This window comes from Saxophila tyrrhenica, assembly GCF_035928015.1.
Source record: "Saxophila tyrrhenica strain CCFEE 5935 chromosome Unknown scaffold_26, whole genome shotgun sequence".
Classification (NCBI taxonomy): Eukaryota; Fungi; Ascomycota; class Dothideomycetes; order Mycosphaerellales; family Extremaceae; genus Saxophila; species Saxophila tyrrhenica.
In genome coordinates this window covers 74,556-92,666 of record NW_027041758.1, presented here as the reverse complement: position 1 = coordinate 92,666, position 18,111 = coordinate 74,556, and the positions used below count along the sequence as shown (strand labels likewise).

Sequence of the window (18,111 nt, the reverse complement as noted above, 5' to 3'; positions counted from 1 at the left end):
CCAAGGATACCGCGCAGCCGACGCCCTCTGAGTCCTGTCGATGGTGTCCATGAGTCGGATGTGCAGCAGTTCGCAGGCGCATGCGCTTCAGGGTGTCGTGTTGATGGCTTTCTGGATGGCGCACTGCTGCCACATACCCTGACAGGCCAGATGTTCATCTTGCCGCTCATACCCTACTCTAAGCGGCGTGGTGATGCCAGGTTGCACGACCGCCAACCATCTTGCAAGGACGAAGAAAGTCGAGGAATCCCATAAGCATGTGGTGAGCTGGAATCCGATGGCAGCGATGCTGGACCACTGACCGGGATGTTGAATGGCAGAAGGCGTGATGTCAGATGCTCGTAAAAGTTGGGAGATCGAATCGTGTGAACCACAGCGATTGCTCGCGTTCGCTCGGAGTTCCGGGTGTCCATGGTATAGGTAGAGTGGCGAAGCGTAAATACATGTGTACTGCAATACCCCACTTCTCGTTCACCTTGCTCGATGTGCTTTCGGCCATGTAACGTTGCCTTGCCAAGCCCGGATACCCAGCAACACTCGTTGGGCAAAAGAGGTCTTCATGTCAACCATCGATCGTGCTTTGTTTCAGCCTTGTCACCGCTGCTCGCATTCGGACGGGTTCTCAGGAACATGCAAACGTTTCGTAAGATCAACCCAGAAGCATCAGATGGGCTACACACAAGCTTTCCGCGATTGACTCCCAAGACAGCGCTCGAACCCAGGATTGGCAACTTTTGACGTCGCGTTGATCGTATATACCTTCAAGCGCTTTCAGAAAGTCCCGCTCTTCCTGATACTGCAGGCTTCCGACAGAACGACCTTCCGTTCCTTCCATAGTGCTGTCGAACATGCTGTTGAAGGGAGGCCTGGCCTCGGAGCGCCCGAAGGGAACGTATATTAAGACGACGAAGATACCCTCATGACACTCCTCTTTGCACCAATCGCCAGAAACTTCAAATCCTTCCAACAGAACTTTACGCCAACCTCCATCATGCATCGATCAATGGCTGTTACCCTTCTGGCGCTGGCCGCCACGCCTTTCGCACCCGTCGCAGCGGACCCTGCTTTCCAGATATCCCTTCAATCCGCACCAGGCTGCGCAGGAGGCCAGATCACCTCCTACACCTTCCAAACATCAGACGCTCCACAGGTCTGCGGGGCCATCCCACTCCCTCCGAAACGAGATATCGCAAAGAGAGCCAACGCGAACCGAAAGTGCCTGTCGGTGGGCAGCGCGCAGTCCTGGGCTCACCTGCCAGCGAGTGCAGACAACTTCTATACTCTCTATGTCCACACGTACACCAGTGACGACTGCAGTGGAGATTTCGCGGCGGCATACTCCACAGATGCAGCAGGATGTGTCGAGTTCGAAGGAGATGGGGACGTCAAGAGCGTCGAAGCTTTTATCTCGCAGTGCGGCAGTCCGTGGCGGGAATAGACGGGCCGCCAGTTCCGCTTGCACCGGTACGCGTGACAGCGACGGACGGGATGAACAGCGACACGACCATCTCGGAGACAAGGCGGCGTGGGCGACTGAGGGAAAGCGCTTCATGCGGAATTGGGAGCCAGCCAGCGAGCCATCGTTTGGGCGAACGCAACATTGGGTTTAAGCAAAGCTATCTCCGTTCGCTGATAGATAAATTAAAACTAGAGCGTGCGGCATCTGGACACAATGCTATCATGGTGTGCAGTAGAGGCTAGAAGTTTGTGAGACCTTCATCGGGGCTGGAGCTCCAACCAGCAATAACCTCAATTGACAGCGGCGATCGGGTGTTTGCATCGGAAGCTGGGTGTGCTTTGGCTGTCACATGCCTCCGATCAACGGTGCAGGAGTTCGTTCGCTCGCTTCGTGTCTGCGTGTACTTGTCAAGGGCTCTCGACCGCCGCCCGGTGACAGTGAGAGACCATGGGCTGCTTCGAGATGTCGATGCTCGTAGGTACTGGCGGAAACGATGGCTCCGGACTTCAGAAGATTGCTGGGAATAGCGCAGGCTCTCTGGTTGACGACGTCGCTTGGTCTGGCCTGCACGCCGGTGCTGGTAACGCTCATGGCTCATGGCGGAAGAATGTCAAGCGCTTGTGTAGCCGCCAGAGAGAGGTCTCTGATTAGTGTGTCGACGCCCTGGGGATGGCCAGGAGAGATCTGGAGCCGCGTGAGTCGGTCTGTCATGTTGTGCTACTCCAAGCGTTCCAAAGTGCCCTAATGTCAGGTTCGGGAGCGGCCACTTGAGCTCATCTGATGGCTGGAACTGGTTTGGTCGTGAGCCTAGTAGTCGGAGAACACGCGCACGTAGAGAGAACAGCAGTGGAAGGTGATACCTGGGGTGTAGCCGGAGCTTGCTCTGGCATGTCGAGCTCACCCCAAGGCGAACTTTTGGCGGATCCCACTCTGGCTCCGGCGAAGAGCCCGGAGTTGCCAGAGGGGAAAGCGGGACTGAAAACCCAGCTTTCTGTTTGTGTTTTGGAGCAGTATTGAGAAGGCTTGGATCATTGTCTTGACTTGGAGGTACTGCTGGCACTGAGTTGAGGAGCCGGAATCTAAGGTCCACGGAGTCGCTCGGTAGAGCGAGGCTGAGCCAGAAGAGCTCGCCATGAGCAACGTCAATGCTGCAAGATCGAGAGCAGCAGCGAAAAAGCCCTTCCATTACGCTGGCTGCAGTCACGATCTCTTGAAGCTTGATGGCGGGCCTTGACTGCTGCGCTGGATTTGACGAGGCGAAAGCTGCTATGTCTCGACGAGCACGACTCGGATGTGAGCGGCTTCTGCTGCTTGGAATGGACCTGGTCTCAAAGGAGGGGCTCGCTTAGATGGGTTTGTCGTACTGGGTGGTAAAGCTTTACGAGTATCATGCTGGTTGATGCAGTTGGCGAGGCAGTTGGCGAAGCAGATGGCTCCAACGATGAAGGTTGAGGCGGCGGCGGCATTCGAAATGCGAGCAACTCGATCCACAGAGCGAGCTGTGTTCGGCAAGCGATGCAGTCGGCGAAGCAGCTCAGGTGAAAGCTGGTAATGAGGAGCTGAGGTCCAGTTGTTTTGTTGGGGTGCTCATGATTAGTGAATGGGTTTTTACGATGGTTGGTGGATGGTCGATGCTGGATATTTGGATGCTGCTGATGGTGGAAGATGGATTAGGAGGCTTCGCCGGCCGGGTCATGGAAAGGGTAATGTCTACGATGCGGGCGCTGAAATTTGCGGTGGTCGCATCAACCGCGGCATTGGTCCGGCTCCATGGGAAGGGGTGCCGTCGAAGATGGTGAGTCCAGCTCTTGTAAAACAGGAGTGACCAGCTTATACCAATGATTCTCCCATTCAGCTCGGGCAAGAAAGGCTAGCGCATGTGACCAGTTCGTTCCGACGAGGTCACTGAAGGCTCCAATCCAATTGGAGAAGATCATCCGGATCCTGGTAGGCAGTTTGCTGTCGTCTCAACAGTTGAAGTGCACACGTGAGTATGCACGACTGCTTGACTTGGTGACATGACTCGACATCGTGCCGCCACCAGTGAGAACGCAAGCATGTGCTGCTTGCCGCTGGGAAGGAGGTATTGGAGAATGCGTTGTGGTGTTTGAAAGTATAGCAACCGGAGTCGCCTGATGGTCGCAAAGCCAGTGGTCGTATCGTCGCTGGCGACTTTGTGAAGTTGAAGATGGTGTTCGGAGTGGACGAACGGCTTCTTGAAGCATCCGATGATGCCAGTGGTTGTATCGTCACCAGCAGGTTGTCTGAATTAAAGTTGAGAAGTGAGATTATAGCGCGCCTGTAGCTGCTGAAGATGCCCGTGGTCGTAGCGTCACGAGCGAGTTTTCCTTGTCGAGCGGTCATCACTCCGCCGACGGGTGGTCTTGCGAAAGAGCCAAAGATGCGTGTTGACGCCAGGCTCTTGAGGCCTTTGAAAAAGTGGTGCCAATGGTCGTATCGTCCTCGGCGAGTTGTGAAGATGTCAGCGGTCGGAGCGTCGCCGGCGAGTTGGTGGTGGCATGCGGTCATCACTCCGCCGGCAGATGGTCTTGGAGAAGAGCCGAAGTGTTGTGTTGGAACCAGGCCCTTGAAGACTTTAAATGTTGCCGATGGTCGCACCGTCATCGACGAGTTGGTGGAAAGTGCCAGTAAGCATATCGTTACTGGCGAGTTGGTATCGTCGAAAGGTCATCACTCCGCTGACAGGTGGCCTTGTGTAAGAGCCAAAGAGTTTTGTTGAGACACGGCCCAGGAGACCGATAAGGTTTGTGCCAATGGTCGCTCGTCACGGGAGAGTTCAGGAGAAGTGCCAGCGGTCATAGCGTCGCCAGTGAGTTGGTCATGTGAAGTGAAGAATATCCGGCGAAGCAAACGAAGGCCACGCAGTATTCACTGCAGGTGGGTCGAGAGGAGGGTTTGATGGGAAAACTGGAGCCGGAGCCCTGATGGTGGTGCTATTGCCGCCAGCAGTCGAAGCGTTGCTGGTGAGTTGATAAGGTGCTGAGCAGTCGGAACGATGCTGGTCAGTTGGAGAAGTGCCGGCGGTCATCACGTCGCCAGCGAGAGCACGTTCAGTGAAGAAGTCTCTGAGGCGCCAGTAGTCGTATCGTTACCAGCCAATTGACGGTTTTCAGGGAGGAGAGGTGAAAATAATGTCCACCGAAGCAGACAGTCGAGCGGTCATCACTCCGCTGACGAGTCGGATCAAAGATTGAAGGAAGGGGTACTAGTGCAGACAACGCCCACTTGAAGCGGGTGAGGAAGAAAGGTTGGACGTTGCGGTGCTGGCTGTGAAGTTGTAGGCTCGATTGAGGCCCGTGCACGCTCGCGCGAGTCATGCGCGATCACAGGCGTGGTCCGCCAAAACTGACCTCACCTCCCTCCGGCACAGATCACTGTAATCGTGCAATATGACCCATCGAGCCAACATGAGACACGCTCCTGGCAGAAGAGTATCGCGCGGCGTGTCATCAATCCGACAGCATGAAGCTGCCGATACTAAGGAAGGGATCGACGGCTTCAGCTTCATATGCAAGACTTCCAGTTGTGACCCGATCTCAGTGCTCTCGCCGCTACTGGAAACCGGTCTATCAACTTCCTGTCTCTCCGCAGACCTTGAACCCCCTCACCTACAGCAGGCGGGCAACATGATCATCAGAGTGTTATCGCTTGCCAGGAACGACTGGTGATCTTCACAATTGCAGCTACACGATCGCCGAATATGCTCAACTTTCAGGAAGCTCCTCTCCCCATTCCAGCGCTATGCGGGGGAGACAATACGGTTTGTGTGAGACTGCACGTTATCTGGGGGCCTATTGGCGACATCTTCGACAAGTTTCAGACATCCCCCGGTGCAAAGGTAGCTTCGCTCTCGTCTGACCTATGCCTGTCAAGCCCGACGTGAGCATGACTGGGCAGGGAAAAGCTGCATAAGGTCTATCCCTCCTCCTCAAACTGTGCCCTCCAGGTTGCCCAATTTCCAAGCTGGATTCAGAGGGACCTGGGGCGAGGACGAAGGGCGAAAGGGGACGCCACCAATGCTACGGAGGTAACAGCGAAGTCGCATTAAACCAGCGGGATCATGTGGAGAGGACCTGGGGATCACAGGTCGCAGCTTGTTCCCCGGGTCGGTATGGTATGTCCCGTGCCGCCTCTTAGCGCATCCTTCGCAAGCACAAGAAGGCTCGGCGTCTCAACTTGCATGTATACCGGAGCATTATCCCGATATTGCAAAGGATCGATGACTTCGGTGTTATAGGTGCGAGCGGACTGATCTCCCTGGCGGAGACTGCTTCGTGGTTTGGTCTCTCGTCGATTGAACAAATTGCCGCCAACATCACAGGACTTCACGACGGTGGAGAGTCACCGCGTTGGCCATATCCAATTGCACCTTTGTTACCGCCACGACGCATGGATTTAAAACGAGAAATGACTTCGGAGACGACATACGTTCGTTCGGACGTTCGGCTCAGATACAGTTGCTCTCCCCACCGAAAGATCTACGAGACCACGACCAGGTGGTATTGCGTTCCGCGTAGGAGTCACTTCTGGAGAAACGTCGACGCTCACTATACGCTGGTGTTTCGGAGCTCCGCCCATATGCGATGGATCCATGATGCCAGAGGACCTTACCGCGTCGTTGAGACGACAACGCATTGGTCTTCGTTGCACCGATCAACGATCAAGAAGAGTGGTATTGGTGGAAGTTCCAACTCATAGCGCCGTGGACCACCCGACTTGAGTGGAGAGATATGACCGTCGACGGCGACGAACCGAAGCAGTCACAGGACGTGAACCAGGGGTCAATCGTCTATATAACGACCTTCGAACTCCAGAGCCAGGTTATCTTCGCTTCACTACCTCCAGACCACACTCACAAACCAAGCCCCCAGACATCAGTTCCCATCCAGCTCGCAATGAAGGCCTCCATCTTCCTCATCGCCACTTCCGTCATTGGCGCTTTCGCTTCGCCAGTGCCGGCCCCTACAAACGAAGACACGAACCTCGAGAAGCGTTGTGATCGAGATGCATATCAGGACTGCATCCTTGTTTACCTCAATCAATGCAACCGCCTCGGTGCAGGTTGTGATGACCAAGCTTGTGCGTCTAGGCCCTCGTGTCTCCGTTTTGAGGTGGTGCTGACAATGAGCATAGTGAACGCTTGCCGCGAGCCAGAAGGCCAAGGAGATTGCTAAAGTAGTCAGAGTGGACACAAAGGTAATCCGTTCGTACCTCGAGAGACGGAATAGCGGACTGACATCGTGCTAGATGCATGAGGATCGCAAGGTAGGCTGGACGGAAGCGACGAGGGACCCCAAACTGAGTTGTTGGTAGACATAGCAAATGCCGTCAGGAGGAAACGTATGCAACAGACCTCTTGCCTCTTGCTACTGCTCAGGTTTCGATGCAATTCGCACGATGCGGCTTCCAATGCGCCGTTCTCTTTCAATCGCTACTTCTGGCCTTCTTCGAACTTCTACTGCGTTGGTGAATCTCCCTCAACGCTACCATCCTCATACATAGCAGTCTCGTCACAGGCCATAATCGTCACAACATCCCATTGCACCAACGCTTACTCCTTCGCAAGCCCCCCGAAAAAAGTACCTAAACATTGCTTCCACTTCCATCAACTGATCGAGATCGCTTGCTCGCAACATGTTGATAGCATTACAGCATTGTGAGGTAACTTAATAACGCTGAAACAGAGGAGAAAAGGTAAACGAATGTGTGCTATACTTCTACAAAGCCTCTCGTGTTGAATCAATCAAGCCTTGCGTAGAAAAGCAATTCTCTTCCCATCCCACCATGCCATTGATAACCAGACCGTCCAACTCGCCCCTTCTTCCCACCCTAAATCCGATGCTCACTGACAAAGCCTCTCAACCAGCGACCGCGCGGAAGTACGGGCAGTTCGGCGGGGCGATGGTGCAAGAGTCCGGCTCAAGCACCGTGAAAGCCCCTCCGGCACCGCTGTTGTCCGAGTCGCATTGGTCCTGGTTGGAGTAGCAATGGAGATCCCTATTCCAAGTCAGCAAATTCCCACAACACAGGCAGGAGGGAAGACAAACACGCTGGAGGACGGGCACCCGTCAGAGTTGATGGCCTTGAGGTAGTTGTGCCCGTTCAAAGTGTCCATGCAGGGACCGGCGCCACCGTAGTTGGCGATGGACGCCAGAGGGGCAGGATCGGTGCACCCCACAGTGTGGGCTTCGATCTTGACGGCGTAGGAGCCGGCGACGCAGTCGCGGGGTTGCAGAATAGCTCCGTTGGCCTCCAGAGTATTAGATCATTGAGGGACAGAGATGCCAGAGGGGCGAAGGGACTTACTAGGGCAACGAGTCCCTGGAGTGCAATGGCAGAGAAGAATTGCATGTTTGTTGTATAGAAGATAGAAGTCGTGAAGGACAGAAGTGTTTTGATGCCTGTTTCTGGTTGTAAATGTAAGTGTCTCTTCATCGACCTTGCGGGTAGAACTGGAGCTCTTTATACGTGAGCGCCCCCCCGGACGTGCCACCAAGGCCATCAGCCCTGATGCCTTGGAGAACAGATCATGTCGTGTCCCTCACCACGAGGGTCTTTCGCCATCCAATCCTGTTCGGTGCAACAGCAGGTTCACACTGGATCGTGATGTCGCCCTTGTTGATCTCCTTGGCTGAGTAGGAGTACTGCCAATCAACTAGCAACGACCTGATAGCTGAAAATATGTCTCGTAATGCTTCGCACAATTTCTGTTCAGCTTCAGCTTCAGCTTTGCATATCGGGTCCAAAGAAGGAGCCTCGAGGCAGTGCTCTGGAACTACAAGCTCCACTTCGTGATCAACATCGTGTGATGAACCCCGTGTCCACGTACCGTTGGGGGCAACCTCCAGCACTCCTCCGTCAGACTCGGTCGAAGAGAGTTTCAGAGGTGGAACATCCGGATTGATGCTCATCCGAAAGGTGCTAACGAGGTACACAAAATGGATCGGATGGAAACCATTTGGCATGCACCTCCATCCCTTCCAGCATCAGTGCTGGAAAGCAAAGCCCAGACTCGTTTGGTCGAACCGCAATGTGAACTTCCACGGGAGTAGGATGTTCTGTAGGAAGCCGATGGCAGAGCTAAAGAATGTCTCGATGGTGAAGTTCATCGTGCCTGTTCAAGCTGTCGACAGTGAAAGTGGCCTACCAGGTCAGAGTGAACCGTGTACGGGATCTTCTCACGGACAATGACCGCCAGCTGAAGAGAATGGTGTTGTCTTTTTAAATTCTGATCGTAACCTCGTCCCGGAGAAGACTTCCAGGCGTGCCTGGGTGGCCCCTTCTTTGTCTCTCGCTTGCCGTTCCCTTCCTGAGTTGTCTTGACTCTCGGAAAGGGACTCTCCTCGTGATGTCCTTAGGCAAAGTGGATCATCATCCGGTCCACTCGGTGCCGCTGAGAACAGCACAATGCTGTTGCATTCAGCGCCAAAGATCCATATTCTCCCAGATGGAGCATCAGACCCGAACCAAAGCCTTTGCATGAAGTCGGGGCCGTATCCGAAGCCCTCAGCTACGGCTGATACCGCAGTCAATCACCGTCAAGTGGACATAAAGTCGCTTTGCTTTGAGCCGCCAATAGAGTTTTCATTCATCAAGAACGTCCAATTGGCCGCCGATGCTGGAACGTGCCTCACTGATGATGGCTTCGATGGTGGTATGGACGAAAAGCTGAAGCCAGGTGTTTCGAACGCCGCTGATAGCTGAGCAGCACAGCCTGTCTGACCAAATCGATAGCTCCACTCGCGCAGTCTGAGAGGCACAATAGTCACCCACTTCCCACATGCTCTTGAGCGTGCGGTCGCGAAGAGAGCCAGCAAGGTCGTTTCAGAGCTGAGCGTAGATGTCTTTCTGCCGACGTACAAATGAGCATAAAGGGAGTCCTTCGCTCAACTCGGGACTCTTTGGTGTAGATCCTGTAGCATGAAGCTCGCTCGCTAAAATTGGTTAGGGCAAGAAGGGGTGATTTATTTGGGCAAGGCCGTCGAGACCAGCGGGGAAGAGTAGGTTAGAAGTTGATGCTAACATAGAGCTTGCGGAGTTCTAGCTCGACACGTGCACACGCGAGTCATGCGCAATCACATGCTTCCGAGGTCTCGGGAGCACAGCGAAGTAGACAAGAAGAATGAGGACGGAACTCAGCTGCAAGCACTTGAATGCGTTTCAAAAGCGACAACTACACACCACCACAACATCAATGCTTCATCTCCTCCACCTCATCGACACCACCCTTGGTATGTCTGCCCGCCGCGCCGATGTCCTCAATATCGCCAAAGTTGGCCACGCCGAACAGCTCGTCCATGCGCTCCAACGAGATACCCTTGGTCTCTGGAATAAGGAACCACACCCCCACAATCATCACGGCGGAGAAGGAGCCGTAGATGAAGTACGTCCCGAACCCGCCCTTGCCCACGGTCGTCAGCATAACCGGCGTAGCCCGCGCAACAGCAAAGTTGAACAGCCATTGAGTAGCAGCCGAGAGCGCAACGTTCAAGCCGCGCAGACGCGAAGTCGGGATTTCCGAAACGTAGATCCAGCATACAGGACCCCAGCCCAGTTGAAAGGCCGCGGCGAAGAGGTAGACGGCGACCAGCGCGACGTAGCCGGAGGCCTGCACGGGGGCATCGTCGCTGATGTTGGCAAAGCGCACGTAAAAGCCAAGGTAAAACATGCAGAGGAACATGGCGAAGCCGCTGCACATGAGGGACCAGCGGCGGCCGGCGGCGTCGGCGACGAAGAGGAGGAAGCAGGTGACGGCGATGGTTCTGTGGGGGCGTGTTAGTGGGAGGAAAGAGTGGGGAATGATAGGTGGGTAACGTACCGAACGACGCCGTAGACACCAGTGGCCAGCAGTGAGATGGTGTTGTCGGAAAGACCGAGGGAGGCGAAGATACGTGGGGCGTAGTAGTTGATCGCGTTAGTGCCGGTCCATTGTTGAGCGCACATCAGGCCTGGCCATGGCGTCAGCAGTGTTTCAAATGTTGGATAGCTGTTGCCCCCATGATCACATACCCATCGAGAGGAACGCCCGGCGACGGTTGCCGGGAACCGTGAACATCTCCCTCAAGATAGCCCCGTAGCCTGTACCGCCGTTGACACTAGCCATCTCTTCTTCCAGCTGGCGGTGCATTTCCAGAATCTCTTGCTGCACGTATGGGTGGTCTTCGGGGAGGCCGCGGATGCCGGACAGAACCGCGTTGGCCCTCTCCCATCGGTCTGTGCGTGCGAGCCAGCGTGGGGACTCGTTCAAGAACAGCTAAAAGTCCAAGCATTAGCAGACGTTCTGGATATGGTGGTCTTGCTCATAGGTGCCATACCATGCTGATGAAGAGCAAAACAGGAGGAAGGCACTGCATAGCCAATGAAACCTGCCATTGCGCATTGCCGGTGACATTGAGCGAGACGCCGTAGTTGATCCAGAAGGCGACCATGCTTCCGATGACCTCCATGAATTGGTAGATGGCGACAAGCATGCCTCGGATGGCTATAAGAAGGAATCAGCAAGCGTCTTGGGGTACGCGTTTGCTTGCTAATAACGTACCACGCGGCGAGTTCTCCGAGATGTAAGTGGGAGTCAACATCGTCGCAGCGCCCAGGCCCAGACCTAACAGTGATGTGTTAGCATACTGAAGAACCGCTTCCCGCGCCTGGCTTTTGCTCACCCTCAACAGTTCGTCCCACATACAACGGCTCCAGATGGCCGAAGGAGACGACTTGAAGCAGACCTCCGATAAAGGCCAAGGTGGCAGCGATGAGCAGACCCGGCTTTCGTCCAAGTTTGTCGGCGATGGGATAGGCGAGGAGGGCACCGAAGAAGGCTCCGGCTTGCATGACACTGACGATGTTGGCAGACAGATTGGCGTTGGCATTCTCAGCTGCGTCGGTCCCGAGATCAGAGAAGCCGAATGCACTGCAGTCATTGTCAGCGAGGGTGGCAGAAGGCGAGATATTAGTCAGGTAAGGTATGCACCCACCTTTGAAACGTAGGAAGGCTGATGGCACCCCCAATGATACCAATGTCCATTCCGAACAGAGTACCACCGAAGCACGAGCAGAGGGCCAGGAAGAAGACACGAGGGTTGTAGATCTCCGGGGGGTCGACCTTCATGGCATCGTTCTTGACGACGCTCTTAAGGAAGCGTCCACCGATACCCATCTTGATCACGTATGGCGCGCGTTGGCTGCGTGAATGGTGTTGAGTAGGGAAAAAGGTGCAAGGCAAAAGCGAGATCCGATAAAAAGCAGATGGGCCCCCCAGGCTATCTATACGGAGAGCTGTGGGGACTCCGGGGAAACGTGAGCATCGCTCCATGTGACAGCGGCAACTGCACGCAAGATTAACGGCGATTGAGAGATGTTCTATCCAGCCGGCGACCCGTGTTCCGTGCTACACGGGCCAAGTAGTGCTTGGGGAGCGCCTCGCCTGGGCAGAGGGGGCTTGTGTCGGCCACATTCATTGGCGGAGGAAGCTTGAGATTTCAGCCTGTGGGAAATGTGGTCGACAGCGGCTTTTGAGAGCTGGGGAATTTGGGGGAGTCGAGGAGCAGAGGATCGGTGTTCAATCTCCCGAAGGTGGCGAGACCGGATAAATCGTGATATTCTTCAACGGAGCAGGCTGCACAACCACATGTCTTTCGGATGAAGTCATCTCGGCGATGCTTGGAATCCTTGGATGCTCTGGGCATACCGGAGTAGCGGCAATCATCTGCCTGAAGTGCATACCACGACGAGAAATGGCCGACTTGAGAACATGTAAAGAAGAAGAGCAAAGGAAAGATTCCCCAGAACAGCGGAGTTGATGAGGACGGAGTATGGAATGATGCCGGTTGGTGGAGAAATGGGGCAAGTGGATGCCAGCCACGCCTACTGAGGTTGATAAGGTGGAAGCACCCCGACGTCTGTTCTCCAGTATTCTCGAACGCTTCCTGCCGCTGGCCGGACTGATGAAGGGCTCCGTCGGCGTCGTGTCGATTGCGACGGTGGTGTATCGGTACTGGCGGCGGTAGTCAGTGGTACTTGAAGACGACTTCCCGCTGTCCCGGCGGAGCACAGGGCGGTGGCATCATCCTGACAGGCCTCTGGCATCCAACCACAACAGCCAGCGTTTGCTTCCGCGGGGAACCGTGAAACCGCACGCGTCAAGGCATGGCTTTCTCTTTAGATGCGCTCTTCATGTGACGAGGCATGAGGTGATGTAAGTTATCGCGCTTCTTCACACATTTCTCACAGATACCACTTCTCGACACCCTTCTCCCCACCCGCCACAAGCAAAGATGGCCGACAACGTCCAACTCTCCTCCAAGCCCTCCTCCTTCCAAGCCGTCTTCGCCCTCGACCTCATCACCTCCGCCATCGCCCTAGCCTTCCTTGCGCTGGCAACAAAGCCGACCTTCGTCCGCATCAAACGACGCCGCTTCTCCACCCCTGGACGCGATCGCGGCGCACCTCTCAAGACCACACTAGGCACATACCTCTTCCTCTACCCGGGCCTATTCTGCTTCTTCCTCGCCTACACCCTCACCTGGGTGGCAGACTTGCTGAAGAGCAGCGGCAGCATCAACTACAATGGCGAGATGCAGCTGCATGGGCGTTTTCCGGTGAGCAATACCAGCTTCCAGCGCAGCAGTGCGATACTGTCGTGGACCGTCGCGCTCGCGTCGATCTTCTTCACCGCGCTCATCAACGGCGGCGTGTGGATCTACTCCTCACACCTGCTGGCGAACGGCACGTTCAAGAAGTCGCCTTCGACGATATCGAGGATCTGGAATACGTTCATCATATCTGCCATCCTCGCCACAGGTTTAGCAGCTTGGGGATTGGGCATGAGCCATCGAAGCAGCGGCACAACATGGTCTGATGCCGTGTATGACAACAGCACTACGCGGGCGCTGTTTGTGGCGTACAGAGCCGTGGTCATTGGTGCGTCCTTGAGCGTGTCGTTCGAGACGTTGTGGAATTACTTCGACGTCAACTCCAACAGCAGCAAAGATGTAAGCCTCATCAACACCCAGACACAGCTCTTCCTTCGATATATTGGCTAATACCTACGATAGTCCTCCGAGCGCCCCCACCTCGCCCGCTTCACCTTCGTCGTCGTGCCCATGATCTGGCTCCGAAACGCCTTCATCATCTACGACATCGTGCTGATATACCTCGACTCGGCTGGCTGGTCAACCACTACAAAGCTCGCGAGTCGGTTTCTGCTCATCATTTTTGGGCAGTTTGTCAATCTGACGATCTTGGGGATGATTTTGTGGGGAGCCTGGAAGACGGGGAGGACTGTAAGGATCTTTGAGCAGGGAAAGACCTGATGGGAGTTTCATCGGTGCAGCGTTCGTAACGGTAGTTAGGTGTTTTGCTCTCTGTCGCAGAATAGACGGAGCGATGGGTGCGAAGGTTGACTTTCAACGTTGTACTACATAGTAATATTAACCAGCAATCCAAGGCATAATCTACATACTCAGCCAAACTGCTTCAAAGACGACTGCTACATTGGAGATCGTTGAAGTTCCAGACCACAAGCCGCCTTGGCAGAAATGACGTCAAAACATCAACAAAGGCAACTCGTTGAACTTTCACATGAACCTCCCTCCAACTTCTCCCCCACTTCTACCAAACCATTGCCCGCTCGAACACCCACCAAAAACCATCACACTCTCAAGAGCTGCAAACATGGCCGACAAAATCACCTCCACCGCCAAAGCGGAAGCCCGCGACATCTCCGCCACCGCGCAAGAAGCCGTCAAATCTGCAGCCTACCTCTACCCACTCAAAGTCAGCCTCCCCCTCTCCCCTCCTCCCCAAATATCGCAATACTAACATTCACACGTGTAGGGAATCGCATTCTTCCTCTCCCACCGCCCCCTCTGGTCCCCGCTCCTCTCCAAACTCGCACCCACCTTAACCCTAGGCCTGGGAATCACGACTTTCATGTTCGCCTTCACCTACCTCCCGCAAGTCGCCGTGCTATTCTTCACGTCCGGCCCTCTCGCTGCAATCACGACGGTCCTGTTGGTTTTGAGCGAGAGCAGCACGTTGACGATGGTGCTGTCGAAGGCGTTGTTGATCGAGGACGCGCTGATCGATACGTTCGACGGCACGCTTGTGGCGCGGGGGCAGGCTCCTCTAGTTGAGAGGCAGCGGCAGGTGAAGTCGAGCTCGGCTGGCGACTCGATCGCGCGGTTGGGGAAGTTGATGGGGAAGCCGTTTGCGAAGTTCACCCCGACGGCCATTATTCGGTATTTCATGTAGTAAGTACTGATGGGTAGAAGGGTCCTCCGAGACAGGATCGAAACATCCTGCCGCGCTCTGAGACCCTATGCCCGCTATCCGCAGTTCAGAGACACTTGCTGACCCTTTTACCCATCTGTGCTTTAGCCTCCCGCTCAACTTTATCCCCGTCGTCGGGACGGTCATCTTCGTCCTCTTGCAGGGACGCAGGACTGGACCGAACGCGCACTCGCGGTATTACCAGTTGAAGAACATGGACGCGGCGCAGCGGGAGAAGTTCCAGGAGGCGCGCAAGGGGGCGTATACGAGTTTTGGGGTGGCGAGTGTGGTGTTGGAGATGGTGCCCGTGGCTGGTTCGTTCGCCCTATCCTTACCTACCTTGTGTTGCTGTTCTGGCGGTTATGCTGATTTGTGGTTTGATGGCAGGTATCCTCTTCGCCTTCACCAACACCACCGCCGCCGCGCTCTGGGCAGCTGACATCGAGCAAGCGAACGAGAAAGCCGAGGGGAGTTCGCCGGAGCTCCGGGATCAGGCGAAGAAGGCTTCGTAGTGGGGCTCTGAACAGGCGCAGCAGCAACCTCTTGTAGCAGAGGAACCTGAGCGTCTCGTCAGAAGCCAGGACAGGGAGCACAGGACTGTGTGGACGGCTGAGTGGTGGTGAAGCGCGAGGGGTGGAATGAATGCTTTACGTGGTCGATGTGTTGTTTGCTTGATGACTATTGCAGGCATGACTACGTGGGTATTGAATGCATGACGAACCACCTGCCTACCTACCTACCTGCCTACCTCCTCCCCTCCAACACCCTGTACGAGTACGGGAGCAGAAAATTGATGATGAGGGACACAATTTCAATCGTTCCCGCACCTCACTGTCGTCTTGTCCGGGTTCCTTCCAGTATCGTACAGGCGGGCAAGAAGTGCTTGTGCTCATCACAGTACCACCTTCTGCTCGCAAGTACATGCAGACTGCTCATCAGTAGGAAAGTACCGTACTGCAGCTACATACCTAAGGTAAGCGAAAGATGAATGCAGTACCTTACGACGGTGGAAGTGGAAGCTCGAGCATCCCAGCCCATCCCATGCTATTGCATGCCATGACATCGATTCTCGATTGACTGTAAGGTACTCTCCTCTTCCCTTTCCTACTCCAACGCTCCTTAAAACGACACCAGTGCAAACGACAACGATGTTACATGTAAGGTGTACGGTGTACGAGATGAGAGAATAGGCTACTGTAGGTACATGTACTGTCTCTCCAACGAACATCCAATACCCGCTACCCGCTAAAATAACAGCACAGTACAAACCAAGGTAATACCAAACAGCCCTCAGGACGCCTCGCTGCGCTAAACATAAACACAAGCATGAACAAGGAACCCGGCATATTTCCTCCACCCAACCATCCACCTTCCCATCCACCCCCTCAGCGAGCGCTCCGCACACTACTCCTCTTCCCCTTACTCCCGCGTTTGCCCCTCCCGCCATCCGCTCTCGAGGAGTCCGACTGTCCGCCAGCCGCTTCTTCAGCTTCCGCGTCCCAGTCCATCTTCGTCATCGACGCATCCCTCACTACCGCTCCACACCCTTGTCAGCACACCACGCCCAAGCAAGCATCAGGGTCAGGGGAGGCGAGGGAGGAGGCTAATGCACAGGCCCGCTGAGCTGCGGCGCTGGCCCCCCCTGCGCCCTTCCCCCAGCAGAAGTAGAAGTAGACGGACGATAACTCCCCCCCATCGCGCCCGTCTCCGCGTCCGGTCCCCTCGCATACGCCGCGTCCCCAGACCCATACCCCGGATGCATGCCCGCCACCTCCCTCTCCCTTTCCCTCTCCCCCGCGCCGCCAAAAGGCCCACTCCCCTCCCTCCCTGCCCCCACATTACTGCCCCTCATCTCCGTACCCGCGCTGTTCAGCCGCGAAGCGGCCGGGCTGAGACCCTCCCTGTCGGCGATGTAGTCGGGCTTGGTGGCGACGTTGGGACGCGCGACGTCTGCTCCTGTAGCGGCGTTGTCCTCGTCGAAGGCGAAGACTTCGGCTTCTTTTTCGTTGAAGTCTTGGCCGGGGTTGGCGGTTTCGTATTCGAGGATTTTGACGAAGCGGTAGAGGCCTACTGCTAGGAAGGTGCCGAGGCAGGGGCCTGGTTATGGCGTTAGTAGGGGAAACGGAGAGGGGGCAAGGAGGGGAGGAGAGGGAGACGCACCAAGCCAGTAGATCCAGTGGTAGCCCGGGAACGAGGCCAGAGCGACGCAGGGGCCGAAGGAGCGTGCGGGGTTGAGGGAGCCTGTATGCAATACATCAGCGGATGAGTGACAAAGGGGTAAGGGGTGCGGATGGCATACCGCCAGTGAAGAAGACACCCGCGAGCTCCGCGACGAACAGCGAAAGGCCGATGCCGACGGGTGCGAGGAAGGTACCCTTGTGCTTCTCGGCCGCCAGCATGAAGATGGTGAAGACGAGTTCGGCGGTGAGGAACATTTCGATGACTAGATCCTCAATGTCAGCTTGCGCGTCCTGCCATTCCGGGAGTTTGTCTGCACTCACACAACCCCCGAGCAATCGACGTATCACTCGAGAGCTCAGTACTGACGGCCATCGGCCCCGGAAACAGCGCCGCGACCACGCCCGCCGCGCACATCCCCGCCAGCATCTCCGCGATGAAGACCAGACCCGCGCGGACCCAGGTGATGCCTCCGATCATGGCCAGACCGAGCGTAACAGCCGGGTTGAAGAGACCTGCGTATCCCACGTATCAGCACCACCATCCATAACATATCCCCTCTGCCCGTCTCATCCTCTTATTGGTAGAAACTCACCCCCCGAGATCCGAAAGAACACCCAAGCATTCACCGCCAAGCTAAACCCAAACGCCAACGCAATGTACAGCAGCACGGGAGCATTCGGCACCTGCGCCAGGCTCGTCGCCCCATCGCTGTCGGCGTTGCTATCGGTGACGGCGGCGGCGGCCGAGTTGGCGACCTGGGTGGCGGCGAAGGCGAAGAAGAGGAAGAGGAAGGTGCCGACGAACTCGCCGACCATGGCGATGAAGTGGTTGCGCAGGCGGTTGGGGAGGAAGCCGATGAAGGGGCTATGAACAGAATATTGTCAGTGGTAGGTTTAGGAGGGACGTGGAGTGGTGGAGGGGACGCACAGTTTGTGTTGCTTCTTGTCGGCATTGTCGTTGCCGCTGTTGCCGGCGGTCTCTTTCCGCTTCATGAAGGGCAGCTGGATGAAGTTGGAGGAGGGTTTGTCGATGTTCATCTTGCCGGTATTATTGTCCGCAGTCAGTCGAGCGAGCGAGGAGTTCTGAGGTCGAGGTAAGGTAGGTAAAATAGGTCGGTCGAGATGAGGCGGGGCGTAGAGTTCAAAGTCGTGCTGTATAACAACGGTTCGGCAGAAGGCGAGGCT

General features: G+C 55.6%; 6 protein-coding genes across 6 annotated transcripts; 3 read left to right on the top strand and 3 right to left on the bottom strand.

The window, feature by feature from the left end:
* Positions 1–919: 919 nt before the first annotated feature.
* On the top strand, positions 920–1,438 carry LTR77_010728 (uncharacterized protein; the record flags this gene model as incomplete). The annotated part of the gene is made up of 1 exon (XM_064807945.1): positions 920–1,438. The coding sequence occupies one exon, from the start codon at positions 920–922 to the stop codon at positions 1,436–1,438; it is 519 nt and encodes a 172-aa protein (XP_064653849.1).
* Positions 1,439–7,338: 5,900 nt separating this feature from the next.
* Positions 7,339–7,831, bottom strand: LTR77_010727 (uncharacterized protein; the record flags this gene model as incomplete). Its single annotated transcript, XM_064807944.1, has 3 exons — positions 7,339–7,477; positions 7,528–7,730; positions 7,787–7,831. The coding sequence occupies 3 exons, from the start codon at positions 7,829–7,831 to the stop codon at positions 7,339–7,341; spliced, it is 387 nt and encodes a 128-aa protein (XP_064653848.1).
* Positions 7,832–9,671: 1,840 nt separating this feature from the next.
* On the bottom strand, positions 9,672–11,633 carry LTR77_010726 (uncharacterized protein; the record flags this gene model as incomplete). Its single annotated transcript, XM_064807943.1, has 7 exons — positions 9,672–10,242; positions 10,299–10,428; positions 10,490–10,733; positions 10,795–10,961; positions 11,019–11,081; positions 11,140–11,387; positions 11,452–11,633. 7 exons carry the CDS (start codon positions 11,631–11,633, stop codon positions 9,672–9,674), a joined length of 1,605 nt encoding a protein of 534 aa, XP_064653847.1.
* A 1,117-nt stretch (positions 11,634–12,750) lies between these two features.
* Positions 12,751–13,788, top strand: LTR77_010725 (uncharacterized protein; the record flags this gene model as incomplete). Its single annotated transcript, XM_064807942.1, has 2 exons — positions 12,751–13,467; positions 13,531–13,788. The coding sequence occupies 2 exons, from the start codon at positions 12,751–12,753 to the stop codon at positions 13,786–13,788; spliced, it is 975 nt and encodes a 324-aa protein (XP_064653846.1).
* A 361-nt stretch (positions 13,789–14,149) lies between these two features.
* Positions 14,150–15,258, top strand: LTR77_010724 (uncharacterized protein; the record flags this gene model as incomplete). The annotated part of the gene is made up of 4 exons (XM_064807941.1): positions 14,150–14,251; positions 14,312–14,727; positions 14,855–15,060; positions 15,134–15,258. 4 exons carry the CDS (start codon positions 14,150–14,152, stop codon positions 15,256–15,258), a joined length of 849 nt encoding a protein of 282 aa, XP_064653845.1.
* A 1,091-nt stretch (positions 15,259–16,349) lies between these two features.
* Positions 16,350–17,964, bottom strand: AQY1_3 (Aquaporin-1; the record flags this gene model as incomplete). The annotated part of the gene is made up of 6 exons (XM_064807940.1): positions 16,350–16,843; positions 16,907–16,987; positions 17,046–17,189; positions 17,248–17,439; positions 17,520–17,791; positions 17,855–17,964. The coding sequence occupies 6 exons, from the start codon at positions 17,962–17,964 to the stop codon at positions 16,350–16,352; spliced, it is 1,293 nt and encodes a 430-aa protein (XP_064653844.1).
* Between the last annotated feature and the right edge of the window lie 147 nt (positions 17,965–18,111).